The 14,640-nt window shown below is 41.1% G+C and overlaps 1 protein-coding gene across 7 annotated transcripts in view; it reads right to left on the minus strand.

The window, feature by feature from the left end:
* The window catches only part of TBL1X (transducin beta like 1 X-linked), a 202,474-nt gene that overhangs the window by 29,240 nt on the left and 158,594 nt on the right, over positions 1–14,640 (minus strand). For all 7 annotated transcript variants that reach the window (XM_074606827.1, XM_074606818.1, XM_074606867.1 and 4 more), the window contains 2 exons: positions 9,093–9,238; positions 6,127–6,376 (listed from right to left, as the gene is read on the minus strand). In XM_074606827.1, coding sequence (XP_074462928.1) covers positions 6,127–6,376; positions 9,093–9,238 — 396 coding nt within the window. The remainder of the gene's footprint in view (positions 1–6,126; positions 6,377–9,092; positions 9,239–14,640) is intronic.

Genomic DNA, 14,640 nt, shown 5'->3' on the forward strand with positions numbered 1-14,640 from the left:
CCCGTTCTGCTCTGCCTAATTTATGCTGAGTCAAACAAGCAGCACTTCTCATTGCATATTTGGTTAGGAACCCTATTAACTATGTCTGTGCCATATCTATGCCACAGATGGAATGGAATTCACATGTAATTCAATGAGTTGCATAGCACTGAGTATCAAAATTAGAAAACAACTAACAGTAATTTCACAGCTCACATTTCTAATTCAAAATATCTGTATTTTAACTACAAATATTACCTATGGACTTGTTGCATAAAACTAAACATATTACAAATGACTATGTGTAAAACCTACACCTATGCTGAGTCCCTTTGTTAAGCATTTTCCTTGATAATTCCCTATGTGTATAACCACTACAATTAATACTGTCAAGATAGACTAGTACTCAAGATTTAGCCTGACACTAGCAGCTGGCAACTTTGGTATGATATTCTGAGCAATCGGGGCAATGAAGAACAAGGTGCTATTAAAACCCACCAGAAGATATGAGTCTAGAACTCGCAATCCTTTATTTCTCATCACAACACAGAATCACCAGGTTTGAAGCACATTTTTATGAGAAAAACACCAGCATGGTAACGGCTATGCATTCATCTGTGTCCTGTACACAGTGTGAGTTGGAAGCTGGGGGTAAATCAAGAAGTAAGATCTTGCAAGTGTTTTAATTTGAAAAATTTAAATGAGATGCTACCCTTACCACATAAGATCCTACTGTTACCTGCCTGGCTCTGACGGCAGAGCTGCTTTTCACTCTCAAATAAAACCAAATGACAGCTTGGAAGCAACATTGCTCCAAGGTCCCAGAGTCATGAGGTGCTATCAGAACAAGGCCGTCTCATACTTAGAAATATTTTTCGTTTGTATATGGCCAGATGGAGGAACCTAGATACACACTTTGAATGTTATTAACTGCTGTGAAAAAAAAACAAAATAGTCATGCTGTGAAAAAGAAACCTCGACAGGCTGATACCTGCATTAGTACATGGAAGACTGACTGGCAAGCAGTCATCTGGGAGCAATGAAATACCTGCAGGATTATTTTCTGTTGTCTTCCAGTAAAGATTTTGACACTACAGCTTTGATGGTTCAGGAGAAAAGGGAGGGAAAGATGAGGAGTCTTTCAGAAATTGTTCACAAATATTCATATTCTACGTGTTTCTTCTGGTTTTCATCAGTAGTCAGGAAGATTCGTACTTAGAGTGTTACTGTTAAGCACAAAACTTGAAATGCCTCATTGAACAAACAGGACAGATCATGCTTCTGTGAAACTGCTTCAGGCTCTTCTCAGATTCAGATAGTTGCTAGCAATATAAACCGGATATGATTATGATTAACAACAAAAAACTGCAGAAACCCCTGAGCACAAGGCAGCACCTCATTAAGAGTGCTGAGCTCCTCACACAGCACAAGCTCTTGTGAGCCCCGGTCCCATCTGAAAGTTTGGCTTTCCTATGGATGCAGCCACAATGTGTGCACGGGGAACGAGGATAAGTAGATAAGTAAGATGCAGTAACCATGAAGAACAGGCTTCTTTTTTTTCAAAGTATCTTCAGAGCAGAAAGCTCTCAGTTAAGATCTCATTTGCACAAAGAACACCTCTGAGGGGTCTCTGAAAGAGAGGACAGTTTGCAACAGACCCTCACAGGTGAAAAACTAAGTCTGCAGGTCACATAGAGGAGGACACTGCTCAAATGTTAACACAAACCACTTTCTAAAGGCCAGAGGATCTTTGTTTAAGCCCATGCCATATTCTTCTATTTTTTTTTCCTCAAATGTATTAAAAAAGCAAAATAACTGGAGATTAAAAGTCATATTCCCCCCCCAAAGTATTAAGTTTTTAAAATTATATAATTCTAACACACCAGTGAGTAATATTAACTTTATTTCCTCCAAATTAAAAAAAGATATTTTTAATCTTACCTAACCCTGTCTTTTCTCAGGAAATGTGGTTTTTTACTTAAATCTTTGACAGACCTTTCACTGAAGTTGTTCTTTACAACTGTAATTATAATAAAGGAACTGGGCTCAGCCTTTTTTCCAGAGCTTTATTTTTCTTAAAACCAAGCCAATCCTTGCAAATATAATGAAACAAACGACACTAAAAATATTTGAGTTGGAAAACAATCCAAAGTTTGGCTCCATTTCGACATGCCAATTTTTATTTTTTTTACTAATTTTTAAAGCTGAAAACATTACTCAGGAAGCAGTAATAGAAGGCAGCAATTTTATTTATTTAGTATTTGAATCTGCCCTCAAACTGCTGTTATTGCTAGATGTTTTTGTGTCTCTCCCTTTCTTAAATCAAATCACGCTATCATATTATATTAACGATAACTTATACAAAAATATATCATATTATATTAAATATATTAATGCTTTTTGGGAAGACTTATTGTCTCATGGAGAACTCCATGTCAGAATAAATGCAAACTAGATAACTTCCCAAAGATATCTCTTTTACTCACTCCCCCCACCACGCCTTTTCATGACAGGCTGATACACGGGTGACTTCCAGGTTACGACTAAGGACTAGCACACTAGTCACAACCATCCCTATATACGTCAGTTCTGTGCAATCCAACAAAAGTGAAAATAAAAGTTTGGGAAGTTTCTTACATCTTATTTATCATCAATTTTCTCTACCCAGAAGGTCACCCAACCTTACCCATCCTACGTCCTATTCTCATCTTTTGTCCTATCCATCCTAAACCTTTTGTCCTTACCTAAGCCATTTTATGTCCTATCCTAAACTTTTGTCCCATCCTACCTTAAACCTTTTGTCGTAATCTAAGGTCTTGCCAGATCTTTCATCTTAGTCTATCCTAAACTAAACAGACTCCGAACACAGGGATAAGGGAAAAGGTAAGGCTGGATATACAGTTTGCCCTGCATAAGCAATGAAAGGAAAGCGTATGACCCTTTGGTTATTTCACTAACTTAACTATATTTTTCTAACTTTACCACAAGATAGGGAAATACAATTGTAAGAGTGTTAATCAGCCAGATCTGTTAGTCCTTAGAGAAGGATCTGGGGGTCCTGGTAGACAGTAAATTATCCATGAGCCAACAATGTGTCCTTGTTGCCAAAAAGGCCAATGGAATCCTGGGCTGCACAGGGAAGAGTGTGGCCAGTAGGTCAAAGGAGGTCATTCTCCCCCTCTACTCTGCACTGGTGAGGCCACAGCTGGAATACTGCATCCAGTTCTGGGCTCCCCAGTTCAAGAGGGACAGGGAACTGCTGGAGCGAGTCCAGCGAAGGGCAACAAAGATGATTGAGGGATTGGAGCATCTCCCTTACGAGGAAAGGCTGAGAGAGCTGGGACTCTTTAGCCTGGAGAAGAGAAGGCTGAGGGGAGACCTTATTATGGCATACAAGTATCTAAAGGGTGGGCTGAAGGAGGATGGAGCCTGACTCTTTTCAATGGTTCCCAGTGACAGGACGAGGGGCAATGAGCACAAGTTGGAACATAGGAAGTTCCGTTCAAATACATGGAAAAACTTCTTTACGGTGAGGGTGACAGAGCACTGGAACAGGCTGCCCAGGGAGGTTATGGAGTCCCCTTCTCTGGAGACTTTCAATACCCGCCTGGATGCCATCCTGAGTGATGTGCTCTAGGCAATCCTGTTTTAGTAGGGGAGTTGGACTAGATGATCTCCAGAGGTCCCTTCCAACTCTGAAGATTCTGTGGTTCTGTGATTCTTTATTTCTAGTGGTTTCAGACAATTACGGAGGCAGATGTCTTGAAGTTTATTTAAGCAGGTCTGTTCAAGGGTGAGAATGCCAGTTTTGCAGGTCTGTGTGCATCGCCCATGTATAATCCTCATCTGCAGTTGTGCTACACCACCTTGCTGATATCCTCCGAATGCCTCAGACAGAAAGTCACAAGGCGAGGGAGTCCCATAGATCGGAGAGTTGGCTGTTCCTGGATTTCTCAGCAGCTTCTCCCCAAAGCCTCTTTCTCCTTAAATTGCAGACCTCACCCCTTCACCCAGGATGACCAAATGGCACAACCGCAGCTGCCAACAACACATGCCAGCTAACCAGCTTCTCCTCAAGGACTTTCTGTTTTCTCATTGCCACTGCTCAGTTAACTGGTCTGTCTGATAGGCTGCTTAGCCACACTAATGCTTTGAAATTTTGCTATCTGGTAGAGTATCTGACTAGTTGACACGTACCCTACCTCTGTGAAATTTTACCGGACAACACAGTGTCATGTTCTTGCGTCCTGCTCCAGACAGAGCTACTGTATGATATTAAGTCATACAGGACTTTTCCTCCTCAACACTCCAAGAAAGGTCTGCAACTGCAATTGCTGTGAGAATTACTATTTTTCAATAATAAAATGGCAGATCTGAGAAACCAAGGCTTAGACTGTGGTCATACATGTGAACTGATCTGCAAGGCTTTCCTTTTATTAATACAATAGTTTGTGTGTTTCTTCAGATCAGAAGGAACCAAGTCTGAGCAGTTCTGTATTAGTGATGAACCAATAATCTGTTTTCTACCATAGGAATTTGGTATTTTTGGTTCTGACACAGGAAGACACTTCCCCAAAATTTTCACAAATCAGCTGAAGGAAAGTGTCAACAAACAAAATGTCAGAATTTGATACATTTAAAAGTGCTTTCACTTCTGTTTGCACCCCTTCATGTATGAAATAAGTTAAATTTCAAAAGAAAGAGTCAGTTGGAAGAAAAAACATATGCGATCTGTAGTCTAAAGACAGATTAATATTTTTAAATTTTCCAGAACTTTTTTACAATTGCCTTTCTCATATGAAAAATGTAATTTAAATCATTGCAGTTTTATTGGGGGAAACTATCCTGTCTAATTGGAGTTCTCTGAAGAAAAACCTGGTTTGAAAGCATTTTTCTCACTGACCCACAGAGGAATCCATTCAGATCAAAAAGAAGATGGAGACTGATAAAGGTATCTATACCGCAGAACAAATAAAATCTGCTACATGACGACAGTCCTGACCTGCAACTTGTCTAAGCCAAAGAGCTTCTGGGGCTTCCTACAAAACCTGCCACACACGTTCCTCTAGAATTTCCTCAGAAGGCAATCAGGCATTAAGGTCTCATTTCAGAAGTTAGACAGTGCCCTAATACGGCTTGCACACAGAAACCAGAACCATTAATTATATCTGCCCGACAATGTTAGCACAGTCATCAAGATCCAGTTACACTAGCAGGTATGTCCCCTCCTTGTTCTATGTCTGACTTCAGATGTCTACAATATGAGTGCAATCTCCCGCTGTCACCAATAAACAAAAGTGCATTCAGAGCTCTTGAGAACCAACTGTTCCCACAGTCTAAGGAAACCTCAGGAAGGTAGGACCTTCACTTAGATATCTGCAGTGGACTGTATGACTAAGCATGTGCTATTAAATAAAGGCGAAGAACTCCTTCCTCTGTGCCTTCAAGACAGGTTGGCTGCATCCAAGCTGTCTGCTGGGAATGGTCCTTGGCACATGTGACCCTCTATCCTGTGCTTGGCAATGCTGTTCAAGAATGGATAGCTGGTATAGTCCAAACTGGGCCAAGGACCACGCCAATAAGGCTATGGATGATCCTATGCTTGGCCATGCTGTACAAGAACGGACTGCTGGTATAGGCCAAACTGTGTCAAGGACCATGTCAAGGCTATGGAGGATCATAGGATAGTTAGTACTCAAGGCTATGCTCTGGCCATGTTTCATTTACACAGACAGGCCTTGTAGGTCCCAGCCTCTCAACCTACCTCCCTCTTAGCCTGGCCAAAATGACCAACATGGCTACAGCTTGTCCCAGCTTTTATCAACTATCTAAAAGCACCTATAAAGCTAATAATATTAATGAAGTCTGTGTCTCTTACATTAATGAAGAGCATACAGCTTCACTTCTTGATACTGTCTTCAACTCACAATTCTGAAGATACCTGAAGTTTTTTGATTCTAAGAGGACACCAGTAAAACACAGTACTGTGATGTGAAACATGATTTTTACTCAGCAGCCTTTGTAGAAATACCTCGCCCTCCTGGAATGATTCCCCTGAGTTCTACTGCATTGCAGGCACCAACTAAGTACAAGAATATTACTGAAACCCAAATTGCCCTGTAGTGGCAGCTGCAAGGGTCGGCTTACTTATTGCATGTGCCCCATTCTCCTCTCCATTCACAGTGGCTTCTCCGTTCTTTGGTGTGTTCTGCTGGGAAACAGCAGTCGTCGTTGCTCCCGCTGTTGCTGCCGTTGCTGCCGCTGCCGCCGCTGCACTGGCTTGTTGCTGTGCTAGTTTCTCTCTGAATGCTTGCTGCCGGGTCTGTACAACATCAGGCATCACCGCGTCTATCAGAGACAGTGACTCTATTGGCCTGCCGTCAAATACTGTACCATCCTGCAGGGAAAATGAGCAGAAGTGAAACTGCAAGTTTAGGATCTTCATCATTGAGGTCGGCAAAGAGGTAATGATATAAAGAAACAAAACTAGGTTGTGTGATGATAGATAGTGCACTTTGACTTAACCAACAGTGCCACATTAGTACGTACTGTCTCTCTCTCAGACCCGTCATGGTGGTACTTAAGTTGTGTTCAGTGGATAAGTCATTTATTGGAATTTCATAGAAAATTCCAGCATATGAACTCTTTACAGATGCAAAAAAAATCATGCTGTGGAAAAAAAAAAGTCTGACTGATGACAGAAAGCTTCTCTTTGTTTTTTATTTGGAAAAAAAAGAGTCATGGCTAAAGCCACGACAAAGGCAAATAGACTTTGGTTGAACTGTTTGTCTTCTTGCACTTGCAGAGGCACAGGAATGGAAGCAGCTGACGAATAATGAACCTCAGCCAAAACAAGATGTATGCATAAATTCAGTGGTTTCTTACATGGCATTCATCAGCCCAGCACCACCAGTTGTAGCTGATTGTACAGGACTGCTTTATCATTATTTTTCCTTTATTCTGCCAGTTTTATCCCAAATAGTTACGGCTTTCATTTTGATTTCTGTAAATTAGGCTTCAGGTTTAACAACCAATTGAGTTAAGCTTTAAGGGCTGTTTTTTAAGACTTAATACAGACTCAGGTCAACAACTGCTATATCTAATTAGCTTTCCTTCACTTTCACTTTCCTGTTATCTTAAATACAGGAAAAAGGTTTTAGTAGCCTCCATGGAATGCCATTTTACTGATCTTCTGCAAACTCCCTTTAATTCCTTGAAATAATCAAGACCTAGCAGTGAAAGATTTATGTTTGAGGAATACCAGATAAGACTAGGATACGGATAGATGAAGTAGCTGGGAAACAATATAATTTTCAATAGACAACAATAACTAATAAAGAAAAATAGTCGTTTGTCTGACTAGTATGCTTCTGTTGGACTATTCAATGAATTACCCCTTACAATTACAATATTAAGATAATACATATTTGTTTCCTTACAGTGAACAAAAAGGAGGAAAGAGTCATTAGAGAAGAAAAATATAAGTGCTCTTTCTCCTAAACATTTTTTATGTAAATGACTCTACTGACATTTATTTGAATGCTGGCTCATGTTCTTGCTACACAATGAAAAAAATGTTTGCCAATAGGTTTTGGCATCTTACATTTTTAACTTTAAAACTGCTCACTGGACTATTTCCATGACTGTCCTTTCACAGATCACAAATAATACTTTAATTTTATACACATTAGTTTATAGACTCACCGATTACTTGCTGCTCTTAAGTAATAAGCACACACACAGAAGCATGTACATAGCCATTATCACAAAGGATGGTCTTTGCTTTGCTGTAATGTATGTATTTGAACAGAATCAAACGATGATGAGAGCAACATAAATCTTAATGGTGACAACATACATATTTTTGAATTATTCTCTCAACTGAGACCAATTCTGAAGCTGGATGCACAGAAGCAGACCCCTACAGCTGTCATACAACCTGAACTGATAGGTGCTATTCATGGCTGGAAGTTTCTAACTGTGTAGATCCAATTTCAGGCACAGAGCAAAATGTTAAGTAGCAGCAAATTGGGACAGATTCCTAACACTGGTTTGTTATTACAACTGCATCAAAGTGCAGCTTGGCATAAATGTCAAATGCCATTGCCCCAATTAAAAAATAACACATATACAACTCTTAAACACAGTATCAAGTCATAAAAAGAAAACCACACAGAACGTTAGTGATAAAACCAAATGAGTTTCCAAACTACACATTGCAAACAACACAACCTTTTATCTATTTTATATTCCTTTGTTCTCACCCATGCTGTTCACATGCTACATTCAGCTACAGAGGAAAAAGCAGTAGCTTTTTATGCGTTAATATTTATTACAGATCTCCGTCAATTACAAATATCTATGGTAAATATTTCGTGATGCAGTACTCGCTTATCTGTCATGCTTCACTCCCTCTTGAAGCATCATGCCTTTAAGGCTGGCAGGGCAAAAATGCTATCTTTTCCCACATCCCCTCTTTGTTTTCCCTGGCAGTTCAAGGAGAACAGAGACACTTTTGTGGCTGCTCATACAATCCCCACAGACAACCTGTGCCCCTGCCAGGGTCAGAATTTACACGCAACCGTTTCGCCCTGTACAGGAGAGGATGATGCCTGGCCTCAGATCATCTAAGCCAAAGTCACTGAAATCAAAGAGAATCTCTCCAGTGACCTCCGTGGATTTTTGATCAGGCTTCTCAAGGCTTGCAAGCAGTGCTGCCTGCTAGCAGGTGTCACGGAGTGAAGTTTTAACCTACACTGCAGACTCTTCCTGCCAAATTCTGCTGTGACCTTGAAAACACAAGACCATAAACACAGACACATTTCCTTGTCTGCTGCAAGAAGCTGTGCACCCCAGATTTGTTGACAGGGGTAGTGGAAACACCATAAAATCCGTTTAAGCACAAAGAAGGCCTCAATGCCACAACTAAAAACTGAAATACGTTTTTACCTCAGAGCTTTTCAGCTCTGTGCTGGGGGTGAGGCAAAGTATGAGGAACCAAAAATAAACCAGATCAAGAGAAACTTGATGGCCTGCATCTCTGTTCGGGATGTTGGGATGCAAGCCCCGGCGTGGCGGTCAGCAGTGGCAGGGGTGGTGGCAGGGGTACTTACTTCATTGATGCTGATCTCAGCCTCCACATACTGGAGCCCCTTCTGGAGGATGGAGATGAGTGCGGCAGGTGGCACTAGTGTTCCGTTGATGTTGGACTGGCTGATGTGGCTCTCGATACCGAAGGTGAAGGCCGAGTGGGAGAAACCTGAGAGCAGGAAAAGGAAGCCATGACATGAAATCTAAATGCACCAGCCAGATACACCTTCACGGTCTAAAAATAATCCTGCTCCGAGATCTGAGAGACGCTGCCGCGTAAGCAGAAGGACGGGGGCTGGCTGCACCGAGCCAGGGAGGTTAACCAGAGCCATCCTCACCACCCTGCCATCGCCCGTCCCCAGCCCTGCACGTATAGGGGAAGCCGTATAGAAATGGAAATGCGCACAGAGAAAAATAGTAACTAGAGAACCGTACTAACTGAAAACAAAACCAAACACATAAAGAAATCGGAATTGCCACAAGGGCAAGTCCAGCTAGAAAAAAAATGCCTCAAATCTTCATTTCCCTTGCTGTATTTTAGAGTGGGTGTTTTCCAAAGACAAATACTTAAATCCCTATCAGGGCACAAGTTGTATAAAATCAAGCCATAGATGCAGCTGACACAGGGGAGCCATTCCCTCATACCAGGGAGGAGATTTAAAATCCTCTGCTCATTTATTGCTGAGTACAGTATGACGTGCAGAGCATTGCCATTAAAACGTGAAACAACAGAAAGGCTGCTCCCATAAACCTATTTTCTGAAAGTGAACAGTAATAGCAAAAGTAATTAAATGGGATCTGCCAAACAGCAGATGACAAGCCAGTGTGGCAGCCTGTCCTTTAACCAGAAGTCTTGCTCTGACCTGTCGCATTTTTGTCATTGTCCTAGAAATAAGGGGTAATGAAGGTGATGGCACTGAAAATCAAAGAATTTTGCTGGACACATTTTAAGGAAGGAGCTGTGCTTTAAATGCTAGCTGAAGCTGCTGAAAACTGTTGCTGGGTATGAATGTGAGCGCTGCAGAGAGACTGTACGTAGGGACAGATGTGGGAGGGGGAAGGGGGAACAGGATGTAGATATAACTGTAGGAACCCATTTATCACCACACTGTCTCCAGAGCATTAATCTAACATTAAAAGCCTTGGGGAAACCACCCATGCACCGTCTCAAACAGGAAGAGCCCTTGCAGTCTCCACCGACTAGACAAGAAAGAAGAAAAAAAAAAAACAGAAGAAAAAGAAAGCAGCTCTCAAATGAAAATGCTTCCGTTAAATATAGCGGTGCCTCTTCCCCTTGTCAACAGTAGTTTCATTTATAGTTTTGTCCGTTAAGGGATTTCCCCCATATCACTGCAATGTCCAATTGTGTGTGGGCTGGAGGATGGGATTTTGGGCTCGCTCCACAATAATGCTTTCTCTCTCTCACTCAAATTGTTTTCAAGATCCTTTTTGCAGCTAGCTCAATTATGAACGTAGATAGATAGCAAAAACAAGCCGAGAAACAGAATGCCTCCCACATTTGAAACCAAGGTATGTATTTCTCTGTGATTCTCCCTCCCTACACGTTTTATTTTGCCTTGTTTTTCTCCTCTTCCTGGTGACAGCCTCTATTCTCTCCTTTCCCGATCCTACCTTCCCTTCATGGCACTCCCCCCATTTTGGGGGATGCTTGGGATGCTTTGGATACTTTTTAGGAAGTGGCAGGTCCACCTATGAGCAGAATTACGTAGCATTAGAAGGCATAAAAACAAAGCCCAGCAAAAACCACCTGAAAAACTGTAGTATCATCTATCTAATCACTGGTCCAATTCTTATCCTGTATTGCTCTTTATGTCCTGGTCTAGTTTATGAGCTGCTGGACCTCCTGCTGCATCCAAAATAGACTGTTAAGATCTGCAGGGCAGTGCTTTTCCCTTTTTATTAGTTTTGTAGGACACCTAAGCACATTACTGGGCGCCACAATGAGGAAGAAATCAGGCACTGAGCATACACAGCCTGTGCCCGAGAGAGATCTAGGGCTTCATCACTGAACACTGAAATCTCTATGTATGTATAAATATGTCATGCAACTAACCAGAATTAGAGAGTCAGATCCCACTTAATTTGTATGTATTTAAATTCATCATCAACAACAACAATAAAAACACCTTCTTGAAAAGGAATGGATGGATGGATGGAATGGATGGATGGATGGAAAGAAAAGGATGAAAATGCATGATGGATAGACCAGCAAATCTACTTAAGAATGGAGAAGAATGAGATAGTTATGCTGTTGTCCAGAAGCACTGAAGCTGACTGCTAAAAAAGCCAGCAGCTGGTTTGTGAGTCCAGCTAGTTTGTCTTTGTCCAGTACTGAGTTGCCACATCCCCAAAGAGCAACACACCCCACCTGGCTGCGCATGAGAAGGAACTTCTCAGCACAAAACCCAGTTGTGTTATTCCAATGAATCTTGTTATTTTACTGTTTCTCTCGATGCTAAGAAACTATTACCAAAGCACCTGTTAGATGAGGAATCATAAAACTCCTGGCTACTCTGTCACTGAAGAGCAATGTCACTCACACGTCTCCAGCAGCTGTGACAAACTTTCCTACAATCTTATCCGATAAGATCCAAATACTGAAAATCAATGGAGCAAAACTGCATAAGCATGTGCTGCTAGACACTGTGTTCCTCACCCCTCTTAGAAAAATCCTCCCACACAATTGTAATTAAAAGAAAAACAAACACAACAGAAACAACTCAACCAGACCACCGACCGATAGCTAATTACCTCCTGATTTCTTGTACTACCGTAGCATTTATGTAAGGCTCATATGAAAGTAGACCGGTTTTAAAAGTAACACACACAGTTAACAAAATCCTGAATGAAGCTGTACCCACATCAGGTCTCTGATAACACTGAAAAATCACTTGAGCTTTGCTTTTATAGTTACCAGATGTCATCAGTTCTCTTTGGGGCTCTGCGTGTGAGTACATTGAATTATATAGCAATGTTGCAGCTCTACAGTTCAGTCTTACAAAAAGGTGATTTCTGTTAAACAAAGGCAAATTTTTTTAAATGCTAGCTTGTGTTACAAATGTTAACTTGGCCCTCCTTCTGCAGTTCATGAAACTGCACTGGGGAACGCAAAGCCAAGACACGAGCGCCCCGTCCCCTCCTCCAGTGACTTGGTGGAGGCTGCCAAGGCAGCTGGGGAGCGAGAGCAGAGGCAGAAGGTGCTCTGCAAGTGAGGAGCTGAAGAAAGGATGTGGTAGGGATGACATGAAATTACAGTAGACCCAAACTCAAAATGCTGTAGTAGCAGAGAAATGAATGAAAGTTGCAAATCTGTGTCCATATGCATTATTTTTCATAAATTCTGTCATTTTGGTAACTGTGCTAATCACTCTATAAAACAATAGCTTCTATTCAAATAGCACCAATAAATGAAATCTTAATGCAATAAACCCTTCGAGGACACATGCAATGAGACTATGAGCTTTTAAGGTTAAAGACATGAACACAAAGGGCAGGAGGGGAAAGACCACAGCCACGCACTGAACCGGTTTCATACCAGTGAACCGGATAGTCAGTCACTTGTGCCGTAACGTGACCAGTGCCCTAAATGGCGCCTTTTGGCAGGCTTGAGAGAATGGCTTTCAGGTTTTTTCTACCTCAAAAAAGATGGGAAAACATAAACCGTCAAACTATGTACAATCTATAAATACATTGTCATACATGAAAAAAAAAGCATCCAAATGAACAGTGCAGAACTTGGTATGATCACCTTAAAGAGAGGTGACCTATCCACTGTGAAATAGTTGGTCTTGAAAGATTTTACAGAGTATAAAAGCACGGAGTATGTAACAAATGCAGAAAAAAATGACTTAAATGACACCCCCCCAAAAAAAAAAGATTGTTATACAAGTGTTTTTGACTTGAAAATGGAGTGAAATTCCTCATCGAGAGATTCCTGCACTTTTTTGTATTGACAGTGATAACATGTCCCGGTTCTGTGCTGTAACTTTTCCCACACCGAGGTGTCTGTATATACTCTCAGTGGTACATACACAGCCATTTGGGAATTCTTGCCCTAGGCAGTGCCAAAAAATGCATATGTAGGGCTGTGTTTTGCAAAATTTCACTGATAGATTTTGCTGTAACTGCAAAAATGGAGATGATCGAGATTTCTTTTCCCTTGGCTGCTCCTTTTTCAGTTAAAAATGGCCTCCCCATAAAACAAGATGTGTCATCGATCTTAAAATGACTAAGTTTGATTTAACGCACTTAGTGCTGCTCTTTGTGTGCTTGTTTGATCCGCAGGCTACGTAGTTTCAATTGTTTTTAATACGCCTTTCAAACGTAGGCGTAGGAAAGGGCACCGGGCAGCCACACAGCCCGGGGAATGCCTTATGCTCTCCAGAGATGTGTCTCACCTCTTCTTGGAGTGAAGGATTCTTCCTTTTAGGCACACAACCGGGGTGCTGCCGAGTATTCCCCGTGCTAGCTCATCTGGCAATCACAGCTCCAGCTAACTGACATTCACTAAGTGCTCCTTTCATTTTCCGATCCCTTTAGCACCGTAAAAAGCAGTCTTGTTTAAACTGCACTCTTAAATTGTAACAGCTACAGCACCTACTGCTGCGTTTGTACAGGTGGAGGGAATGACAAAGAGGGGTCTGTGGAACCAAGGACTTTTGAAGCATTTCAGTCTTCGCAGGAGTTACCTCAGGGATGCCCTGATTAGCAACGGTTAAGTGATCTATTGAACACTGCAAATTTTCTGTTTGTGAACTAACTGGGCTTAGCTTTCTCTGGTAAATTTAACTAGCATACTGTTCAAATAGTTTTTAAAAAACCAGATGTCTCAAAGTTATTTGCAAATTATTCAGTTTAATTATTCATACTACGTGATTCTTCACTGAAACATTTGTTACTGTAGAATGAAACAGAGAATAAAGAATTATGAACATCGAATTGCCTTTCACACGCATCTCTGGCATCTTGATGATGAAGAGCCTCTATCTCAATGCTGAGTACAAGTAACAACCCATTCCTACAAATCTTTGTATAACTAATGCTCAGTGTGGCCCTCTGTCCTGGAAAATAGTAAGATGGAGGTCTGTGTCATTTCCTTTAATAAATTTTCCTATTTCTTTAACTCAAGCAGTCAAGATTGAGGTTTCCAAATCCAGGGATCTTAGGTTTGATTTCTGGAAATCACTAAATTAGTAGTGTTATTACTTCAGTAGAGAGAAAAAAAATAAAAATAACGAGGAGTCATAAACCATGTGACAACCCCTTCTTTTTTTCTGTAACAATTTAACCACTCCAGGTGGAAATAATCAACATTTCTTATTTCATTGATTTCTCCGACATTGTATTGTCTTTCTTTTTGGAAATGCACAATACCAGCTCTTCCAATCCTCATCTCTGAAGTAACATGCTGTTCTCTTTGAAAGTATTTGGCAGGTACAGGATACAAAAATGAGCAAGGTTTTAGAAATGATTAAAACTTCTGGCTCAGTAGAACCAACCTGCAACTGCTCTAATGGGATCCACTGGCAATCTCGAGTTTTCTGGCTGCAT

Source organism: Larus michahellis, chromosome 1 (assembly GCF_964199755.1).
Source record: "Larus michahellis chromosome 1, bLarMic1.1, whole genome shotgun sequence".
In the NCBI taxonomy this organism is placed as follows: domain Eukaryota; kingdom Metazoa; phylum Chordata; class Aves; order Charadriiformes; family Laridae; genus Larus; species Larus michahellis.